The sequence below is a fragment of the Paroedura picta genome, chromosome 4 (genome assembly GCF_049243985.1).
Source record: "Paroedura picta isolate Pp20150507F chromosome 4, Ppicta_v3.0, whole genome shotgun sequence".
NCBI lineage: Eukaryota > Metazoa > Chordata > Lepidosauria > Squamata > Gekkonidae > Paroedura > Paroedura picta.
The window spans coordinates 123,756,199-123,776,848 of record NC_135372.1 but is presented as its reverse complement, the minus strand read 5'-3'; the positions used below and the strand labels follow the sequence as shown (position 1 = coordinate 123,776,848).

General features: G+C 41.8%; 1 protein-coding gene across 1 annotated transcript in view; it reads right to left on the bottom strand.

The window, feature by feature from the left end:
* Positions 1 to 20,294, bottom strand: part of ADA (adenosine deaminase) — a 36,613-nt gene extending 16,319 nt beyond the window's left edge. The window contains exons 1-5 of the mRNA XM_077335495.1: positions 20,140 to 20,294; positions 15,460 to 15,521; positions 14,400 to 14,522; positions 11,139 to 11,282; positions 7,436 to 7,551 (exon numbers count right to left, since the gene is read on the bottom strand). Of these exons, the coding sequence (XP_077191610.1) occupies positions 7,436 to 7,551; positions 11,139 to 11,282; positions 14,400 to 14,522; positions 15,460 to 15,521; positions 20,140 to 20,175 (481 nt within the window). The 5' untranslated portion in view covers positions 20,176 to 20,294. The remainder of the gene's footprint in view (positions 1 to 7,435; positions 7,552 to 11,138; positions 11,283 to 14,399; positions 14,523 to 15,459; positions 15,522 to 20,139) is intronic.
* Between the last annotated feature and the right edge of the window lie 356 nt (positions 20,295 to 20,650).

The window sequence follows — 20,650 nt, the reverse complement described above, 5'->3', positions numbered from 1 at the left end:
ACAATAAATAATCTTTAAAGTACAAAGCTGTTAAAAATTTATCCCCATTAAAATTTGTCCTAATCACGTGCTCCTCCAATTTCATGCTTCCTCTTTATTAAATGTTTATATTATACATTATACTTTATCCGCACCCTATGAGAGTCTGAAATCACTTCTTGGCCTTTTGGCTAAGATCAAGTGTAGTATGATAATCAGAAACCTTTGACCAATCTCATCATCCATTAAGGGCAAGAACCACATCGATCCCAATCTCTTATGCAGATAATTACACCTAAAAGGTTTACAGAGGGATTCACACCAGGCCCATCTCTCTGCCCCAATTCCTCTTCCTTCTCCTTCTGTAATATTCCTTCTAAGAATCTGTAAAATGTACCAAAAGTGAGCTGTGATTCATGACTACTCATGCTGAAATAAACATTATTAGTCTTTGATATGCTACTAGACTTCTGGTTTGCTACTCTGGAATCTCCGTTTCATAGCCATTTATCAACAATTCCACTGACAAACTTGAGTTTGTTCATGACTAGCATGAACCTAATTAGGCCTGTCATTCTTTCCTTCCTCTCATCCTTAGAGAACAAAAAAGATCTTCCCTCTAATTCCAGTTATTTGTTATATTTGAATTCAGGCATCCTGAGTTTTGTTTCTAAGAACTGAGATTTTTATCTGAAGTTTAAGGCACCTTTAGTGTCAACGTGCCACACAAGAGGAAATAACTTGAACCTGCAAATGACCGGGTTTCTGCTTGTTCATCTGATCCCTGGCCAGGATTAGGGAAGGACAGAAGAAGAGCTCAGCTGGATCAGACCATTACTAGGTTGCATCTGAACACTCCTTCTCAAGGATGAATTGTAATTCCACATAGATTACAGAAAACTCAATTTGAACTACAATGGGCTGCCTGCAATCTAGACTAACATGCTGCAGTATACTCAAATGAGCAATTCTACAACAAGCACACCAGTATCAGCCCAGAAAGGAGAGAAAAAAGCTGCAAGTTGAATGTTCAAGGGTTCTGTGAATTGTCTTAATGCATGATCTAGAGGGTGTGTTCAAACGGTTCACCATGCATTCAGACCCAATATTTTAATGCACACAGTTCTGGCACAATCATTCTTTCACCAGTCATTAGCACAAGCAAAATAACATTTGCTTTTATTGCAACACCAGGGCCTAAATACACAATGATGCAATCATGGCTTCACAATAATGTGCTTAGATTTGGGCCACATTTCAGCATCCCATTAAGCAGATATAAATCATCAGATTGCATAAATGGTGTGCTTGCTGGAAGAACAGTGTATTCTAATGGAACAACATCTTCAGATCCAAGGCTTCTCCTCACAAAATTTTTGGAAAAAGGATTTTTTTTACTCCTCCCAACTCAAGGCATTGCCATCCATTGAAACATGCTAGGAAACAGAAGATAAGCTTACTGCTTGAAGAATATTTGCCCCATAGCTTGCTTTAAGTAGGAACCACTTCACAAGGTCAACAGAACAATCTAGAATCACCAAGATTTAGAATTACCAAGCACATCCCAGACTGTAAAATTAGAAAATATTTTAACAGCAGCTACAAGTGGAACTGTTTTGCTTTAGAAAACTCACAATGACTTGTTCTTAGAAGGAAAAAGTCTACAAATGAGGAGTTCAGAAAACTCCAGGCACCATTAGAGGTGAAACTGAGAATCCCATCTTGAGAAGAACTGTGCTGATAGACTTGGCCACAGAAAGGTCTTAGAAACCTGCAGGCATAACACCAAAGTATTCACTGAAAGTTGGCACTAGCATGATAAAAGTCTGGCAGGAGTTTTAACTATAGAACCTGACTACCTCGCATTTTTTACTATTCTGGACAACTGATAAAGAGTGTACAGTTGAGTCATCTCCCATAAATCAGGGGCTTTCTTCCATTATAGATTCCTTAAAGGTAAAGGTATTCCCGTGTTCAAGAACTGGGTCATGTCTGACCCTTGGGGTGACGCCCTCTAACGTTTTCATGGCAGACTAAATACGGGGTGGTTTGCCAGTGCCTTCCCCAATAGATTCCTTATTGAGGCTTTATTTGTATGATGCATTCTGAAAAGGATGTGATGGAAACTTAAATGCTCTGTCAGACTGGGGGGGGAAGAAATCACTAAATCCTATGCCATTATTTGCCACACTATTCCTAGTTTTGGAGCAGGTTGCAGCTAGCACAGATGTTCTTAAATTCTGCCATAATTAGGAAAAGGGGAGGGGGGAAGAGAAAGTGTCCTTATACAATAAAGCCAAGTGATTTAGCCAAAAGGGTCCATGGTTGCCTAGGCAATAAGATAGCCCTAGATAAGCAAAATAAGAAATAAGCTGGATTCAGACCACCAGTATACCAGCACAGTTCATTAAAGATATTAACAAATGTAGCTACTGCCAGGCTTCTGAGCCTAGCTCTTCCTCCTTTCCCCTTTTCTTTTTGTGTGAAGAATGATAAAGGTACTGTGGTTTAAGATTAACCCTGATTACCCATGACATACAAATAAAGGTGCCTAACTTAAGTGGAATTCATTTCCCAAGATCTCAGGCATAAGCCCTGGTTAAGAGTCCCAGTGTGTGTGTGTAAACTAACTCCGCTTGTCAAACCAGCATAAATTAACAGTTCCAGGATAACAGACTCCCCCAATAGGGAAACAGGATTCTTATCTCATCACAGATGCTAATTTTCTGAACTTCCCACCCCCTACACGTATCGCCTAGTATTCATGATGTTGCATTATACCTCTGCATCATGACTCCAACTGGCCCTTTTCTGCAATATACAACCTACCTTTTGACCTGGATACAAGGGCTGATGGAATTTCATTCTGTTTGTATCTGACAAAGTGAGCTTTGACTCAAGAAAGCATATATCCTGGAAAAAAACTGTTGATACTGGACTTAACTTCTGTTCTACTGCTGCAGACTAATATGGCTTACCCACCTGAAACTAATGCCACTCAAGCTGCACATCAGCATTTTTGAACCATGATGTGGAGTTAGCTTTTGGCCACCATTCTGTCTTTATGTACAAGCAAGAAAGGGGGAGGTTGGACAGGAGTGAGACACATGAGTCCAGCATCAGTCATGTCCATGCATATTTTCATTGACTGTACTTAACTGGATGACTGAACCTAGCCAGAGATCTGTCTACTGTACACTCTGCCTCCTAGCCCAACAAAGACACTCACGAGCAAGAGTTGGGAAGACAATCAGGCCTATCATTTGGGCAACTGTCCGTACCTGTCCAGAGATGTTTCATTCTTTAAAACTCAGTGACCTGGCCCACACCTACAGTTTCTCCTCCATAAGTCATGGGCAGCTTCCCAATTCCAGTATAAGTTCTTCAGATAATTCCTCATATGCCGTTTTCTTTGTTTGTCCCACCAGAATTGATACAGCCTGCCTCAGTTTCTTCAGTCTCCTGTGTACTGTGGTGATCACCAAGTCTACTGATATAGGCCACTGTGAGTTGGCAGCTGTATTTTTCATAAGCTAAAAAACCTGCAGCTGCCACAAGTTTGATGAATTAGGCAAATAGGTCACGACTACTTGGCAAGAGACAATAATGAGACTTTGACAGGGCAAAATGTTTTCTCAGTGAAGCCATAATTCAGTTCCTGGCTGGTTCCAACTTGTTCTTCCCCAGGGACTATTTTTAATTGGGCAAGTAGAGTCCTACTAACTTGTTTGTTCAATAAAGAACTCTGAAAATAAATTCCAGGATATTTCTTAATATCACAGAAGGAGGTTACCTGGTACAGGACATTCCTTAGCTCCTTGAAACTAAAATATGTTAGAATAAGTTGCCAACTGTCAATTTGGACCCGCCTTCATCTGAGAGATTTATTCCCTTGTCTCTGACGGGAGACCATGGAACAAGCCCTCTTACCCTGGGTTTGGTCTGACAACTCAAAGCAACACACCTTAGAATAAAATAGAATTGCATTAAGGAAGCTAAAGAAAAATTTTAAAAGCAATATAGCTGTAGTGGCAGTTCCAAGAACAATAAAAATAAACATTTCTCTATATACTTTTACTAGCAGCATAAGCCTTAACTTCTTACAACTTTAGCAAACTCAGTTCCTAGCAAGCAGCATAACTCCACATTGGTGTAGCATAAGTTAACACGGATAGGAGTGGGCAGATGGACTAGACTAGAGGTAAAGACTGTAGCCTACCAACATAGACTATATTTTGTAGAAATATGGGCCATGGTCCTTCTGACCCTCTTCAACCAACCACTGGGCTGTCTGAGGGACATTCTGGATAAGAGCAAGCTCTCTCACCTTCCCAAATGCATCTTGCTAAAATGAGTGAAACAATTATCAAGGCTTGGGAAACATCTTTGAACAGCTAACTGTCTAGCTGAGGTGTGTTTGTGTGAATGGATGACACCTGTTGCTAACAAATCAAGGGGGATTAATCAGTGGAATTTTGCGCTGAAGTTGGCTTTTCTCTTGACACCAACCTCAAAATGGGGCCTGGAATTATAACTGACCTGCAGTTGGCAGTTTTAGAGGGCAGACTCTGTGGTATCATATCCCTGCTAAATTTCTTCCCCTGGCACTATCCTAAATTCTCCATGATTTTCCCAAGCTGGGAAACTCTAGTTGTAAAAGGGTTATGATGACATAGGGAAATCCTCTGGTTCTGTGCTCCAAGGTCTTTGGATTTTTACTGAAACGGTTCCTAAAATCCGTATCATTCACAAATTATATTTTTGAATCATTAAATCTTATTTGGCCTTTATTATGAGATCTCCCATTTTATGGTGATGTTTATTGTGCAGATGCCAACATGTGATTGTTGCTAGAGACCCATTGGCATGGTCTGGAACAGTTGATGCCCTCAGGAAGACATTTTCAGGAGAAATCTTTAATTATTTAATATATGCACATTTCACCATGCTATTCCACTGCTGACTGCATTAACACTTATGGGTCAATGATAGTTCTGAATAAACTTAGGGGTTAGCACCATTTTTATTTTGTATCCACTGACCCAAAGGAGCACACCTTCAAAAGGCACAGAAGGCTGTGAGTGGGTGGGATGCAAGGTAGCTGCCTTCCTTCAGAGTGACTCCACCTCGTACTGCTTAGGATCCAACCCAAGATCAGGTTATACAAGGATTCTGCACTATTGTACCTTCCTTGAAACTCAGTCCCATTCTATGCAGAACTAGAGGAGCCAAAGGTAGCTGAAATTAATGGTCCCAGACACACCTGTTGCTGTTTAATATCGGGTTGTATAGGTGCCACTCTAAACCACAGATATTGATTATCAGATTGACTCCCTGAAATATGTAATGGCTGCAAAAGTGTTCCTGCATGGGCAAAGTTTCATTTACACTATTATTTCACAGAACTCAAGAGACAGAGAATTATTATTAGCAATCTGTCACTGAGATAGAATGTTGATGACCCTAGCAAAGGAAACCAACATTGTACTTCAACTCAGCAGAAAGCAAAAAACAAAGATAAGATACCAAGTTAACAATTAACACACCCTTGGAGTGCTTATTTATACATAAATCCCATGTATGATTAAAAATACATTTAGCGGTCTTTAGTTTCAGATTCTCATTTCCTCCAAAACACTGAAGGTATCAAGTATCCAATCCCAAAAGCATTTTAGAAAATTTTCACAATCTTGTAAAAAAAAAAAAATCACCCATAATTAACTTAATCAAAGAAGACTTGTTTTTATACCCTGCTTTTCAATACCTGAATGAGTCTTAATGACCAATTATGCACAGGGTGGAATACCCGGGCTAGCAGCAACAGGACTTCGGGGCAAATCCCTGATTATGCGTGATGTCGCCAACGTCCTGAACGCTACCCAGCCGTGGCCCGACCCAAGCCCTCAGTAAGGAAAAGCGGATTCTTCCACGTTCCCGGAGCTGCTGCTGGCACCAGTGAGAGCTAAGTCAGGCCAGCCTTATGCATAATAGGAGGACCTCTTCCCCTGACCTACATTGTCCCTGCAGGGATGTCTCTCACCCATCAGCTCCGCAATGCCACTCCCCTGCCATAGCGGGGTGGGGTTCCCCTGCTGTTGCTGATGCTGCGAAGCATACCCGGCACTTCCAGCTCCGCATTGTGCCTGCGTGGCCATTATGGCAGGGCAGACCGCATACACCAGGGGGAGCCCCTCCCCTGTGTGTACGCGAGGAAAAGTAGGGCATCCCACCCCGCTGCAACGGCACGGCAGCAACCCAGTGTGGCTGCTGCTGTGCATAATCAATCAAAGTGGTTTACAGTTGCCTTCCCTTCATCTAACCACAACCGACATCCTCCGAGGTAGGTGGGGTTGATAGAGCTCTGAGAGTGCTCTGACTGACCAGTTGGCTTCATATGGACTCCACTACTCTTTAACCATGACACTAGTCATTCCCAGTTTTTTTTTTTACTAAGAAGTAACCCCTGAAATATTCTTCAGGCTTCAAGTAACCCTGGAAGTGATGCCAGCTGGCCACACTTCCCTGCCATATCCCTGGAAGTCACATGTTTACATGGTGCATGGCATTATAAAATAAAATGATTGTTAAATAAGTTAATTTTTTTGTGTACACTATCTTGCCTGAGCAAAATAAGGAAGCAGTCATCTCAGCTGTCACCAAGCAAAGCAGAAATTCTCCTCAGGTGAAATGATCTGTGTGATTTAGAGGTCCTTGTAACTTTGGGACATCTCCAGGCACCACCAGGAGGTTGGCAAACCTAGCAAGACCCAGCATCAAAAATGGCTGCCAAGGTAAGAGGAAACTTGGTAAGATCCTTGCACTGGATCCAAGTGTAATAGCTCTCAGACAGAGATGTCAGCTTCCAGGTGGGATCTTGGGATCCCCTGGAATTACAGCTCATTTCCAGACTACAAATATCAGTTTCCCTGGAGAAAATGGCTGCTTTAGAGGGCAGACTCTGTGGTATTGTACACAGTCCTCTCCTGACTGAATATCTGAATCCCTTTGCTTGCAACAGCCTTCCTCCAGCCATTTTCTGCCAGCAGGGCTCTAAAAAGAATTTCAGAGAGGGGAAAATGGGAGGAGTTAATGGAGAGAGTTCAGCAGATTCAGCTCTTCCTTTCCATTCCTTTTTATACTCTGCTTTTCACTACCTGAAGGAGCTGCAAAAGCAGCTTACAATCGCCTTCCCTTCCTCTCCCCATAATAGACACCTCCCCCTTGAGGTAGGTAGGGCTGAGCGAACTCTGTGAGAATTTTCTGACAGCACTGTGACTAGCCCAAGGTCACACAGCTGACTCCATGTGGAGGAGCAGGGAATCAAATCTGGCTTGCCAGATTAGAAGCTGTCACTCTTAACCACTACCAAGGTAGTAGAGAACTGAAGGTAGAAGAAGGTGGAATTAGACTGCTTAGATAAAGAGAAGCTGAGTGAGGGTGAACAGTAATACATTACTTGGCATGTGGCGCATGCAGCATAGAATAGACCTGGCTTTGATGTTGAAAGCCTCCTCTCCAGCTTTTAATCCCTGATTAACAAGGTTAACCACTTCATCCGGAGTGAGGTCTCCCCTGCATAAAACAAATACAGAGAGATCAGTTAGCACATTGTCACTGCCCAACAATGATAGAAGAAGCAGTGGAAGATTACTCAGTCAAGCTGGTTGAATCCCAGAGTCCGTTTTGGACTTTAGGTAGCAGAAGTGTTTACTGAGCATCTCTCCATGAACACCAAAGGCAGAACAGTGTATTAAACTATGAAGGCAGAAGATACACACATCTGGGGCTGCAGAGATTGTGATTTTGCATACAGTGGCAGGGAAAAACAGTAAACAGAGAGAAAAGGTCTTATTTATTTATTATTTTGATTTATATACCGCCGCATTTCCTAGGAACCTGCGGCGGTTCATGGAATAAAACATTAAAAACTCCACAAAACCCCAACTTACAATAAAACAAGCAAGTGGTCAAAACACAAATAATCTATCCCATCCCACCTTGTTAAGTGCCACTTTTCATGGCCCTGCTTTCCAGAGGTAATATCTGGATTACTTCTCCCTAAAAGGAGGCTCCATCAAGATAATTGTAACATGCAATGTATATTTTTGTCCTAAAATGAAAAGGAAGGATGTTTTTGTGATCACTTTATAGAGGATGTCATCGAATACTTATTTACACATGACAAAAGTCTGCCTCAAAAGTATGATCTAGCTTTCAGGATTAAAGCAAATTTGTTTGTTTCCAAATACTCCATAAACACCATCAGCATAACAGAAGAAAAAGAGCTTCATTTCAATCTATCCTATTTAAATAAAAATACAGTTTAATGAAGGACACTACTCTGTTTTTGCTACTGCAAGAGGGAGCAAACTAACTTCTTCAGAAGGCCATCACCTTGCAAAATTGAATGGCTTGCCTTGTTAACAGTGTGGCCTAATACCTAATACTAGAATTGGTTGCCCCTAGGTCTTCACAAGGAAATAGATTTTTTCCAGTTGGTGACAGCACTCTTCCCTATCCTCAAGCCCCACTCTAGTCCAAGAGCTTTTTAACATGCACAACCTCAGGCTATCCTGGCAAAAATTAAACCACCAGTGCCAAAACTCCCTTCCTGCCTTTTTCTCACTAATTCCTTAGAGCAGCTTCTTACAAAGCTGTTTTGCAGTAGCACAGCATCGTCAAACAACGTTGATTTCTTCTAAACAAATTAGGACCTGTAAAGATCCTCTGTAGGTTCACTGTCAACGGCTACAACAGTCAAATCTGCTACAGGCCCTCCCCACTCCCAGGGGAGACAGGGGGGAGAAAAAGCCATTTTTAACTCTGTTTTTTCTTTAGAAAGAAGTACAACAAAGTACCACAAATACCCTCCCCTTTACAGCTGGTTTAAACATCGAAGAAGTGTTCAAGGCTGAGGTCCTATTAAAACTGAGGTCCTACTGAAACTTTGCAAAGAATGGGCTAGTGCATGGACAGGGGGAATCAGGTAGTTATTCCATAATGGGACATAGGTTTAGTGATTTAAAGAACCACAGTACCAAGAGTACATCTGCAAACAGAAATAAATGCATTTCATAGTCTACCATTTATACTAGGATTGTTTTCTTAACAACATAGGAGCGCAAGACAAGCCTCAATAATTCAAAGTTAACTTTTTTGTGCCAGCAATTATATGAGCATCATAAAAGTTATTTTATTTATTTGACATTTTCAGACCAGCAGCCAAAGTTAAGTACTTTGAAATTCCACTGATTTCAATGAGAGAGTTAAGCTGTGCCCTCCCGCTGATAGCAACACAATTTTAGCAGTATTGTGGCTCACCTAATACAAGAATTCGTGAAGGTTCCTCAGTCAGCAGTGAATAAGCAAAAAAAGTACACTTGTGACAAAAAATGGGAGCGTGAATCAATGATTGCACAGACTATGGATATCTTCATCAAGAAAAGCCCTCGCATCCAATCAAAGAAAACAATAGGCCTTGATGATCTTAAAATATTTTCTTTTATTTTAATATATATAGATTCCACCAAATCAAGCCAATAACAATTAATACATCTCCTTTTCCAAGCAGATAATAAATGATATGTTTCAACAATATTTATAAAGGTAAGAAGATTCTAAATATAATATATATACCACTAAATCAGGCTTTCTCAACCAGGGTTTTGTGAAACCCTGGGGTTTCTTGATGGCCCTGGAAGGGTTTCCCAAATTGGTGGAGTTAAGTTTTATATATTTTTAAAAGTTTGTTAAACATTTATCAGGTGATATGACCATGTTGATCCAATTCACCCCTCCCAAAATGACCAATGATAGGCCTGGAGAGGGTAGGAAAGGGAGGGACCTGGGTGGGTATGTACACAACTATGTTTCCCAACCTTATTCTGCATGACTGTGCCACTTCTGGGATTTCTCAAAGCCCAAAGAATGTTTCAAGGATTTCTCAATATTAAAAAAAAGTTCAGAAAGGCTTGCTAAATTATTGTAATACTGGATGCTTTCATCCACTGCCATCTCACATTCTATGTTTGGATTCAATTAAACATTATTCTACAGGAAATTAGCACAACTATAAATTCTTTTTTTCCAGCTTTCTGAAACACATGATGGGTTAGCCTGACATGCTTAGTCTGACTAGGTCTGCTAGTTTATACAGACTGCTGGATGACTTGCTGTTATCCAGACATGGTTAATTTTTGCCTAGTTAATTTCTGTTGTTTTATATGTGAAAATATGGCTTTAGATGGATTTAATATTAAAATTTTCTGCTTCCCCCCCAATTCTGTGGGAAATTCTTGCTGCAGTAATAAGATCAAGAAGGATCCTTTTATGAATTTTCCAAATATACAATGTTCATTTGGAATTATTTACTGTTCTTTGACAAATTTCACTCAGAATATTTCTCCAAAATTTATCAACTATTTGGTACTTACAGAACATATGCTTGAAACCTGTTTTTTTGTGGATACCAGTATACATATTTGTCAATATGAAATATCCAATTTAATTTTTGAGAAGTTAATACCACCAAAACGTTGTTTTATATAAATTTGGGCTGATCCTGCATTGAGCAGGGGGTTGGACTAGATGGCCTGTATGGCCCCATCCAACTCTAATGATTCTATGATTCTAAATTCTCCTTCATCTTAACATTAAGCAGAAGCAGTGCAAAAGTCACTTGCCAATAATTCTCAGGTGTGTTTTTGCATTATATTTTGCATCTGGGAATTTATGAGCCTATTCAAAAATTCCAGGCCAACACAGGTAGCCTCTGAAACCAACTGCAACGAGCAACATATGCTCTTTTTGTGGGAACAATGAGAGAGACAGAGACAAAAAGAGATTGACAGAGATGCCAGTTAGGACTTAATACTGAACTAGAAGAATGAGAAAAATATGGCAACTGTCCTTTAAAGAAGGAAATATGTCTTCCCTGTTCAGGCAGGAGAAAGCTGGTCCTGCACACCAATAATCAGTGCTCATTTTAGAAAGACTCCTCTTATGAATGCTAAATGAGGTAAGGTTATACTAGACATGAAGATGTGCCCTTTAATAATCAAACTGCACACTAACAGCCAATAATAGTTAACTGATAACTGTCCTCCCCAGGAAGATATTTTTTTGGAATGCATACTGAAAATATTTAAAGAGGTACTTACTCTTCCTGGCCCCAAGGGATAGGGTGCACTTTGCAATTGGCAAGAAGGTGAGGACTGTACCTTACTTCAACATAGATGACTCCCTCCTTTGCTTTCATTTCCACAAATTCATAAGCTATTCTTTTCACAGCATCACGGTCTCCCCTGCACATATAAAGTTTGAATTTATTTTTACAATCACTATAGTCAAACAATCACCAAGCATCTGTAAACATATGCACTGTGCTATGAATGTGAAATGTATGGAAAATATTTGTATTACACCTTTCCACAATGCCCAAGATGGCTCCACAGCAGACTATATCTAAGCTTCAACTACATGCAGCTCAAATACTTTGTGTACCCACAAATCTGAAATTGACACAACTAAACAACATTTGGTCCGCTGATATTCCATTTCCATCCTCCCCACCAAAAAATAAAAAAACAAGCAAAAAAGCTTCAGGAGTTTTATAATAATCCCATTTTTTAAAGTGAAATATGATCTAATCCAGTTCCAAACCCATATGCAATTGCTAAATTATGCTTGCCATAAACAATGTAGGGAACACGTTTCCTATTTGAAATTCAGTCATGCAATCCATGTTTCCTATTTGAAATTCAGTCATGCAATTAATGAGGAAAACGAGGATGATTAGCTACAGAGTAGAATTTTTATACTTTTTAAATTCTATGAGGAAAGACAATTTTATTTAATTAACCAGACAGATTTGAAGCTAGTTTAGTACTGAACTTCACTTTCCCCCAAGTAAAGTTCTACTCATTTAGGCCCCATTGATCTTAGAAAAGTATAACTCTGCTTAGTATCGTACTATTTGTCTCTTTTCAGAATTTCACACAGCTCCCTTGATTTTGCCAAGCAAAGCTCCTTGGAAAATGTAGCATAAACACTGCATTGTGAATAAATATGGGGCCTGCACTGCCTGTAATTGCCAGGGTTTCCCTATGATTCATTGTAAACTATTATTTTGGTGCAAAATGCACTGGGAAAGACTGGTTTGTCAATGACAAACCCCTACATGCATTGCTTTGTTTGAATTAAACAGAACCTCTATAATCAGTGGAAGTATACCTCTGAACACCAGGTGCTGAGGGGTAACAAGGAGGAAAGCTATTGACTGCATGTCCTTCTTCTGAGCTTCATGGCAGTATCAGGTTAGGTACCATGATAAACAGGATGCTGAAGGAGATGGGTCTTTGGTTTGACCTAACAGATCTCTTAATACATTTTATCACAATGCCCTATCCATCTGCACAGTGGCTCAAGTGATCATTCTTCCTTCTCGATTCTATAAATGACTAGATTTCAGGAATACAACATTAAACCTGGTACTTCTTCCTGAAAATAAAACCGAAGGATGCAGCATGTTGTGCTAGATCCCTAATGCAACACAGAATATACATTGAGCTGTATGCCAGAACTCTAAATCATATTTTGTTCAAAGGGAAGATTGCAGAGCTATTAGTCTTTGCTGGAAAGTGCTTCTTCCTATGTCTTCCAGCCTGTAGGAAAGGTCAGCCATAAAGAACATCAAAAGACAAACGTGTAAGCTCTGGGGGTTTGAATCTATTGGCGGTCCATGGTCCCCAGGAGGCGTGACTGGCCTTGAACAGGGCCAGGGCCTTTTTGGTCCTGGCCCCGACCTGGTGGAATGAACTCCTGGAAGAGCTGAAGACCCTGACAGAACTATCACAGTTCCGCAAGGCCTGTAAGACAGAGCTCTTCCGCCAGGTATTTGGTTGAGGCCAGACTAGGAAAATCAGGTCCCTCCCTTGGAGGCCCTATATGCTGGTCATCTGGGCAGGAGTTATGTACCGAGATGGTGGTTAGGGGCTGTGGGAGACTGTGGTTGGGTGCACAAGAAAGGGAGGGGAGGATTAGACTAGTTTTTATTGTCAGTTGTATGGGATTATATATTTGCATCTGTTTTATGTAGTTTTATCATTTCATTGTAAACTGCCACAAGCCGGTAAGGCCCAGGAGTGGCAATAAATAAAATGTTAAAATTAAGCAGACGGCCTATCTCAAGCAGGGTACAAGGGAGGGAGCAGATTCCTGAATCAGAATTCAATAAGCTGATTGGGTTATTTATTTATTTTATTTATTTATATTCATAGTTGTTGACTGCCACTCCCGGACCCAGCCGGCTCGGGAGGGACCTGAAGAAAAAAAGGTAAGCTTGAGCAACAGGAGGAAAACAAGCCCCATTTTCAGTGTACCAAGCCCTATTTTTCGTTGAGCCATTAGGAATATAAACAACCTATGCCTCACTCAAATCTTTACTTAATGATTAGTAATTCTTGGCAAGCACGCTTTAATGTACCAATATGATTTTAGTCATATTGGAAAGGATAGCACCCCTTTCCTCAGCAAGGTGCCTTTAAGCTTAAATGTTTTTTACTGTGGAAGAAGTGCCACCTGAGGAGGAGGAAGGGGTGGAGGTAGGTTTCAGACTTTGCTGAACTGCAGGGTATTATATCACATTGGAGCAGAGTACAGAACTGACCCAGATGCCATAGAAGTCACTGGCTGAGCCACCCTTCTTAGTCTTGGTCTCCCAACACTGCAAACAATCCGTTGTATAATTTAAAACTGACCATTCTGCAAATTAATTCCAAGAATCAGAATTCTATGGCATGGAAATGATTTCTCCAGCAAGACTTTATTAGCTACAGAACAGGAGGCGCTGATGTTAGTTACAAGATCTGCACCAGTCTGGAAGTCAGCATGTTAGTCTTACAACTATTTTTTAACTTTTTCTTTTCTACTTCTTAGTCCACGTGTCCCTGACGGCTCATGGTGGGTTACAACAAGTAAAAAATATATACTTCTCTAAAATGCTTACATATGGAATCTTACATAAATTCCAAAAAATTAAATTACAAAATATAAATTTTACAACAATGCAAACCCTATTTTTTGTCACAGCTAGAACTGCCTCCCCCCCCCATCCTTTGGAAAGGATAGTCCTTAGAAACTGCTTTGCTCACTTCACCACAGGCAAAGGGTCACCGTGCACCAGCAAGTCACACAGACTGGGCAGCCATTAATCTTATTTCCACATCAAAGCCTGCACTTTTTTGTTCAAAGCTTAGAGAGGAAAGCTTAGAGAGGAAAGCATGTCACTGTTTACCAAAATCAGGGTGAAACAAAGCTAGGTCCAGATCACAGGTTCCTATGCTGGTAATATCAATCCACAGTAGAGATAAAGACACTGAGGAGGTTCTGACAGTGGTGAAGAGGAAAGTTACTTTACTTACGCAATTGCTGGCATGTAGAAGGAAAACTTTTCTAAGAATTTTGTGAGAGAAAGTGGTTTGTCATAGCTAACACGTTGTAGGAGGCCTTCCACAGTATCAGCAACAAGATTAATTTTTCTTTTCCTGTAAGTTAAACAACAACATACATCTGTGATGTGACTATACAATGCTGTCAAAAGTTGCAGCTGACTTACAGCAACACCAGCAAAGGGTTAGAAGCAGAGGTGGTTGCTTTTTCTCTACATATCTACTGAAGACTTATTTTGATTTATTCTGATTAGTATCGCGCAAAAAAGGCAATGTGGAAATATCTGCGTTCCCTTACCACAGGACAATGGAGGGCCTAAATTGGGCCAGGTTTGGGCCTGGGCCAGCATTGATGTCATCGGAAAATGGGGATTAGCCTTGCAACTAGACCAGCATTGGCCTGATCCTAGTTCTCCATGCGGAAATGGTAAAAGTTAGAGTTTTCTATTCAAACTAGCAATAATGCAACATGCTCATATGCTGAGGTCTTTCATACCACCTACTATCTGATCCTCACTGGAGATGTCAGAGATTGAACCTGGGATCTTCTGTGTATAGAACAGATGTTCTACCACTGAGCCATGGCCCCTGCCCTGAGCACCTTCTGATTGTTCAGCTAAGGACAGAGTCTGAGACAAGGATGAGAGAGAAGATGGAAAACCCGTCACCAATGTAACTTTGCGGCTTAGTTTCACTTGCTAGTTCTGTAATCATTGGTGATGGTGGAAAATGTTGTCAAGTCACAACTGATTGATGGAAACCCTGTAGATTTTTCAAGGAAAGAGGTGTTCAGAGGTAATTTGCCACTGCCTGCCTCATGACTTTGGAGCTGACCTTTCTTAGTTCCCAAGAACTGATGAGATTGGACTATCCAGGGAGACTTAAATAACATTTTTTAAAGCAACACAATCTAAACCACAAAAAGGCAAGACCAAAGCTTGACATTTCATTTGCTTATTCTCAAACTATTACTGTCAGAGGCCATTTTACATTTTTTTTAATGGAGAAACATAAGCAACCGAGCCCCACTCACTTGCCAGTTTGTAAAATAGTTTCAGGTTTAATGGCTCCATCCAGATGAACATGAAGTTCTACCTGCAAAGAGTTAAAGGAATAGAAAAACAATTAGATATTAAAGTCTTTGTAATGCAGATGTGGAAAAGCACATTAACAGAGAGGTCATCTGCATGGGTTTTTCATGAGTGAGAAAAACTTCTATCAGCCTACCAGTTCTGCTGGCATGACAAGGGTTATTTTTAGATAGAGATAAGACTTTTGTGGTTCCCCCAACCCAACCACCTGCCCCTTGCTGCTATAGCACACCAGTAACAGGGTTTCCATATGACAGGCTTCCTTGCATTTTTACTTTTAGTCTCCTTGCACCTGCCATCCCCTTCCCTATACCACACTAGTTCTCTATGGCTCTAATGAACAATTACACAACCTTAGTACTAGTCCAAAAACATAAATGCATTATTATGATACTATTGTTGATACTGGAAAACAGATCTTGTTTATAAACTAGTGCTGAACCATAGACTAATAACTTGCATGCTACACACAAAAATAGCAGGGAATGGGAAGCTCTGAGCATGAAAGTCCTGCTGTGAATACTGACTGTAAATTAAAATGTCTAGCTGATGTCACTCAGTCAACTTAGGCAATATCAGGAGAAAACAGATGCTTCCTTCTCAGTTTGTGATGTCAACTGGACTAACAATAATCAAGCAAGGCACAAGAGAACTTGATAATGTAGGGCCTGTGCATTTGTCTAATTGCATATATCTTTTCCTGTCCAAGTAGGAAAGCAATTTAGAAGAGTGCATTTATTCTCAATCTCTTTAATCAAAATTGATTCATAGCATCCTTTGAACTCTAGATAAATTCTTACAATGTTCTTTTACAACAGAGAAAAAATGAAATCCTTTTCTCCACACAAACATTTTTGTACGTTCACATTCTCATGGTATTATATGCAACTAAATAACCTTTAAGGTTATTTAAGGTTAACCTTCCAAAGGTTGACTCAGCCTTCCATCCTTCCGAGGTTGGTAAAATGAGTACCCAGCTTGCTGGGGGGTAAACGGTAATGACTGGGGAAGGCACTGGCAAACCACCCCGTATTGAGTCTGCCATGAAAACGCTAGAGGGCGTCACCCCAAGGGCCAGACATGACTCGGTGCTTGCACAGGGGATACCTTTACCTTTACCTTAAATAACCTTTGGATGTCCCATACATTACACCAGCACAAAAAGGCCCATCTTTCTTTCAATATTTTTATTGGCCCTTTGTTGCTTTTCTAAAAAACTAAATGAATTATCAAATTTTGGAACATCTCTATTAGAGACATTTCTAAGAAATTGCAGGCTTTTAAGAGCCATCTTAGTGTAGTGGTTAAGAGTGTGGGTGGATTCTAATCTGGGAAACCAGGTTTGATTCCATATTCCTCCACCTGCAGCCAGCTGATTGACTTTGGGCTAGTCACAGATCTCAGAGCTCTCACAGCCCCATCTACCTCACAGGATGTCAGTTGTGGGAAGAGGAAGGAAAGACAATTTGAGGCTCCTTTGGAAAGTGAAAAGTGGGGTATAAAATAAACTTTTCTTCTGGCAGGGGTTCAAAATAGAATAGCCTTAAAATTACGTTTGATCATGGTTTTTATACTGAACCTCTTTGGGGGGAAAGTACTTCCTCTTATTTCTTCAAAGCCTACTGTTCATTAATTTCACTGAGTGCCCACGAGTTCTTGTATTTTAAGAAAGGGAGAAAATTACCTATTTCTCTACCTTCCGTATCCCATGTATAATTTTGTAAGCCTCTATCATGTTACCCCTAAATTGTTTCTCCAACTAAAAAGTCCTAAACTCATTTGTACACAATTGTACACATTCATATTCCAAATGAGTCTACACCATAGACTCATATAGGGGCAATTTGATATTGATTGATTTGTTTTCAATCCCTTTCCTAGTACTCCCAGCATAGCATTGCCTTTTTTATTGCAGTCACACAATGAGTTGATATTTGTAGTGAGTTATCTTCAAAATCTCTCTCCTGGTCCATCACTGCTAGTTCAGACCCCATCAATGTATATTTCTAGGTAGGATTTTTGGCTCCAATGTGCATTAGTTTGTCCTTGCCAGTGTTGAATCTCATTTACCACATTGACGCCCAAGTGCCCAACTACTGTAGCACCTCACAGTCCTCCTACGTTTCCACCACCCTAAACAACCAGCTTAATATGTGCAGGTACAAACATATGAACTAAGTTAGACTAATTCTCCTTAAGGAGACCATATATATTGGTTAACTACAGGGAGATTGTAAATTCCATGTAAGTCTTGTTTCCAAATGAATATTTTCCTACTTGCTTGTATAATCCATGTACGTAAGTTTATTTCCAATTGAGGATTTTCCTATTTGCTACTCATGGTCATATCATGAGGATAAATACCTACCAGATCTATGGAAGAATGCCAAACATTGTTCTACTTTCAAAAGCCACTCTTAAAATTTGTCATCGTAGCATCAAGATAGCTTGAAGAGTCATTGATTCAATACCAACTGGGTATTCAATGTGCTTACCATAATGTTGTGAGTGGTACTGTATAGATCTAGCATTCTTTGATTTTAAATAAGCAGCTGATTTACATACAACTTAACCCTCGTGAACTACTGTATGCTGCCACAGACAACATCAAATACTAATTATTCTCAGCAACATCTAATATCTAGTATGTAATTGATCAGGCTGCTAGCGCCACCTCTGTGGAGGAGTTCAGCAACATATGACACAGAGAACAGATTTATGCAGACTTTTAAGATCCTGTGCAGTCATAAAACTAACTTTTAACCTTACTGCATTCCTCATTCTTGCAAGTCAGCATTATGTAGCTAACTTTCCTGTATCTTTTAGAAACTCAGACCAACAGGATGTATGGTCATTAGAATTGGGATGAACTGGTTTCATTTTCTCCGGCTGCTTCCTCAAGTTTTGCAGGAAATTAAACAAGCTCATTCTGAATTGTCAGCTTCACTAGTGCAGAAGGGATTTCATTTATATATCAGACAAAGAAAGCCACATGTTCAGCATGCTCCAACTGCTACATGCAAAGGTCTACTTGAAATGAATGTGTGCAGCAGGGTCCGCTAAAACACACACAAGGGAGTTCTGACGTTGTAACATACCCTACCCTTATTACAAAAGATGACTGTGCAGTCATCTCACATAAACAACCACACGGGTGAAGGTCCTATGAATGGTGGAGCATTCGTTCAGTTCATATCCCTGACCAAAAGTTCAGATGGCCTCAAAACCTAGCTCCGACACACCTGTCTGGCCTGGAATTGGTTTGCATTCAACAAATGATTTAGAAGATCAGAATCTAGATTTTTTTAAAAAAAGATATTGACAGGATGATTTTTATAACACTTTTTGGTGTGGCAAGTATCTCATCAGGCTGTTGTGAGGAAAAAATGGAGGAAGGTATAACAATATTGTAAGCTGCTTGGGTCTCCGCTGGGGAGAAAAACAGAGTATACCTACCAACATAAATAATACAGCAGTTTCTTAGGACAGGGCTACTAGGTGCTGTTTAACTATGGGCAACCATATAACAGTTATCTTAATTAACTATTCCATTAACAAAGTCAGCATTATAAGTGCCCAGAGGAGGTTACTTACATAAAAGATGTTCTTGCATGCATAACACTGGCAGGCACGCCATAAGAAAAAAAATTCTAGAAAGGTTGGGTAGGATATAATAAACAACTGAGAGCCACTTCACATATCACCAAACTTTTTTTGTGATAGGCACACCTGTGTGCACAGAATGCAGTGACATTTCTCTGGGATTTACTCATGTTAAGAAACCACAAATGGCATGCCCCTTCCAAGGTGATGCACACCCAAGACCACCACAAACTAAACCTATAAACCACGAGCGCAGTCTACACATGCCATTTTCTGTACAGGAATGCTAGAACATGGGAAGACGGGGAAACGGGCAGCCGCTGGGAAGGAAGGGGTTAGAAGAAATGCCAAGATGGGGGAAGGCGAAAGGACAGCCAGCCCAGGAAAGCAGAAATGCAAGAAGCAGTTGCAAGAGTCTGCAAGCCTCCCAAAGCAACACGGGCACCCGTCTGAGTCGCCTGAAGGATGCTGAGGCGAGGGAAGCTGGCAAGAACCGAGAGGAAAGGGCGCGGGGATGATGGCAGGGGGGAAAGGAACAGGGGGAAGGGGGGGGGGGGAAGCTCTCGCAGGCGCCCAGCAGGGGCAGGGGCAGTCCGACTATTGCCCTGGCCGAGGAGAATGGAGAGCTCGTGGTTGCAGCAAAAGGGGAGCAGCGAGCGGGCCACGCTCTTTGACCAACAGGTGTCTGTGGGTGCGCGGGCTGGGTGGGTGTCTGGGGGTGACATGTGGGTTCCCGGTCTCAGGGACCAGAAGCCTTTCCCTCCTGGCCAGGGGAGAGGCTGCGGAGACGCCAAGCGGGAAGGGTCGCGGGCAGGGCAGGGCAAAGGTAGAGGCGTTCCCCTGACAGGAAGGGTCGGGCTTGCGCGGGGCCGGAGGAGAGCGCGCAGTGTTGCCCCGCTGTCGCCGTCCGCCAGGGGCTCTCGGGAGGGCAAGCGCGGCAGACGGCAGACAGGTCCTCCCCGGCGCCTCAGGACGGGAGTCCGCGGCTGGCTGGCTGGCTGGCTGGCTGGCTGGCTCACCTTGGGCTTGTCGAAAACGGGCGGGCCGTTCTCCATGCTGCCTCGCCGCGGTCTCTGGGCGGCTCTCGCAGGCCGGTCGGCCAGGAGGACTTTTAGTGGCCTCGGGAGAGGCCCGCCCCCTCCCGGCTCTCCCGCAGGGCTGGCTCCGCCCACCTTCTGCTCGGGACGGTTGAGGCGGCAACCGCCTCCCTCCGCCCACCCCCCGCCGACGGCCCCGGCGCGCGCTTCTGCTTTTCCGCCGAGGGCCACGGAGACGGCGCCCTTCTCGGCCTCCTTCTTCTGCGGCCGGCAGCGGAATTCGAGCCGGGGCCCGCCTGCGTTGGAGGCCAGCAGAGAGCGCCTCTGGGAGTGTGCAGAGTTTCCGTGAGCAGAGCCTGGCTTTTGTGGGCTCGGGGAGAGAACGAGCAGAGCAGGGTTTCTTTATACCCCGCTTTTCACTGTACGAAAGCGGCTTTCGGTCGCCTTCCCTTCCTGTCCCCGCGGCGATAATTGAACCCAAAGGACCGACTTG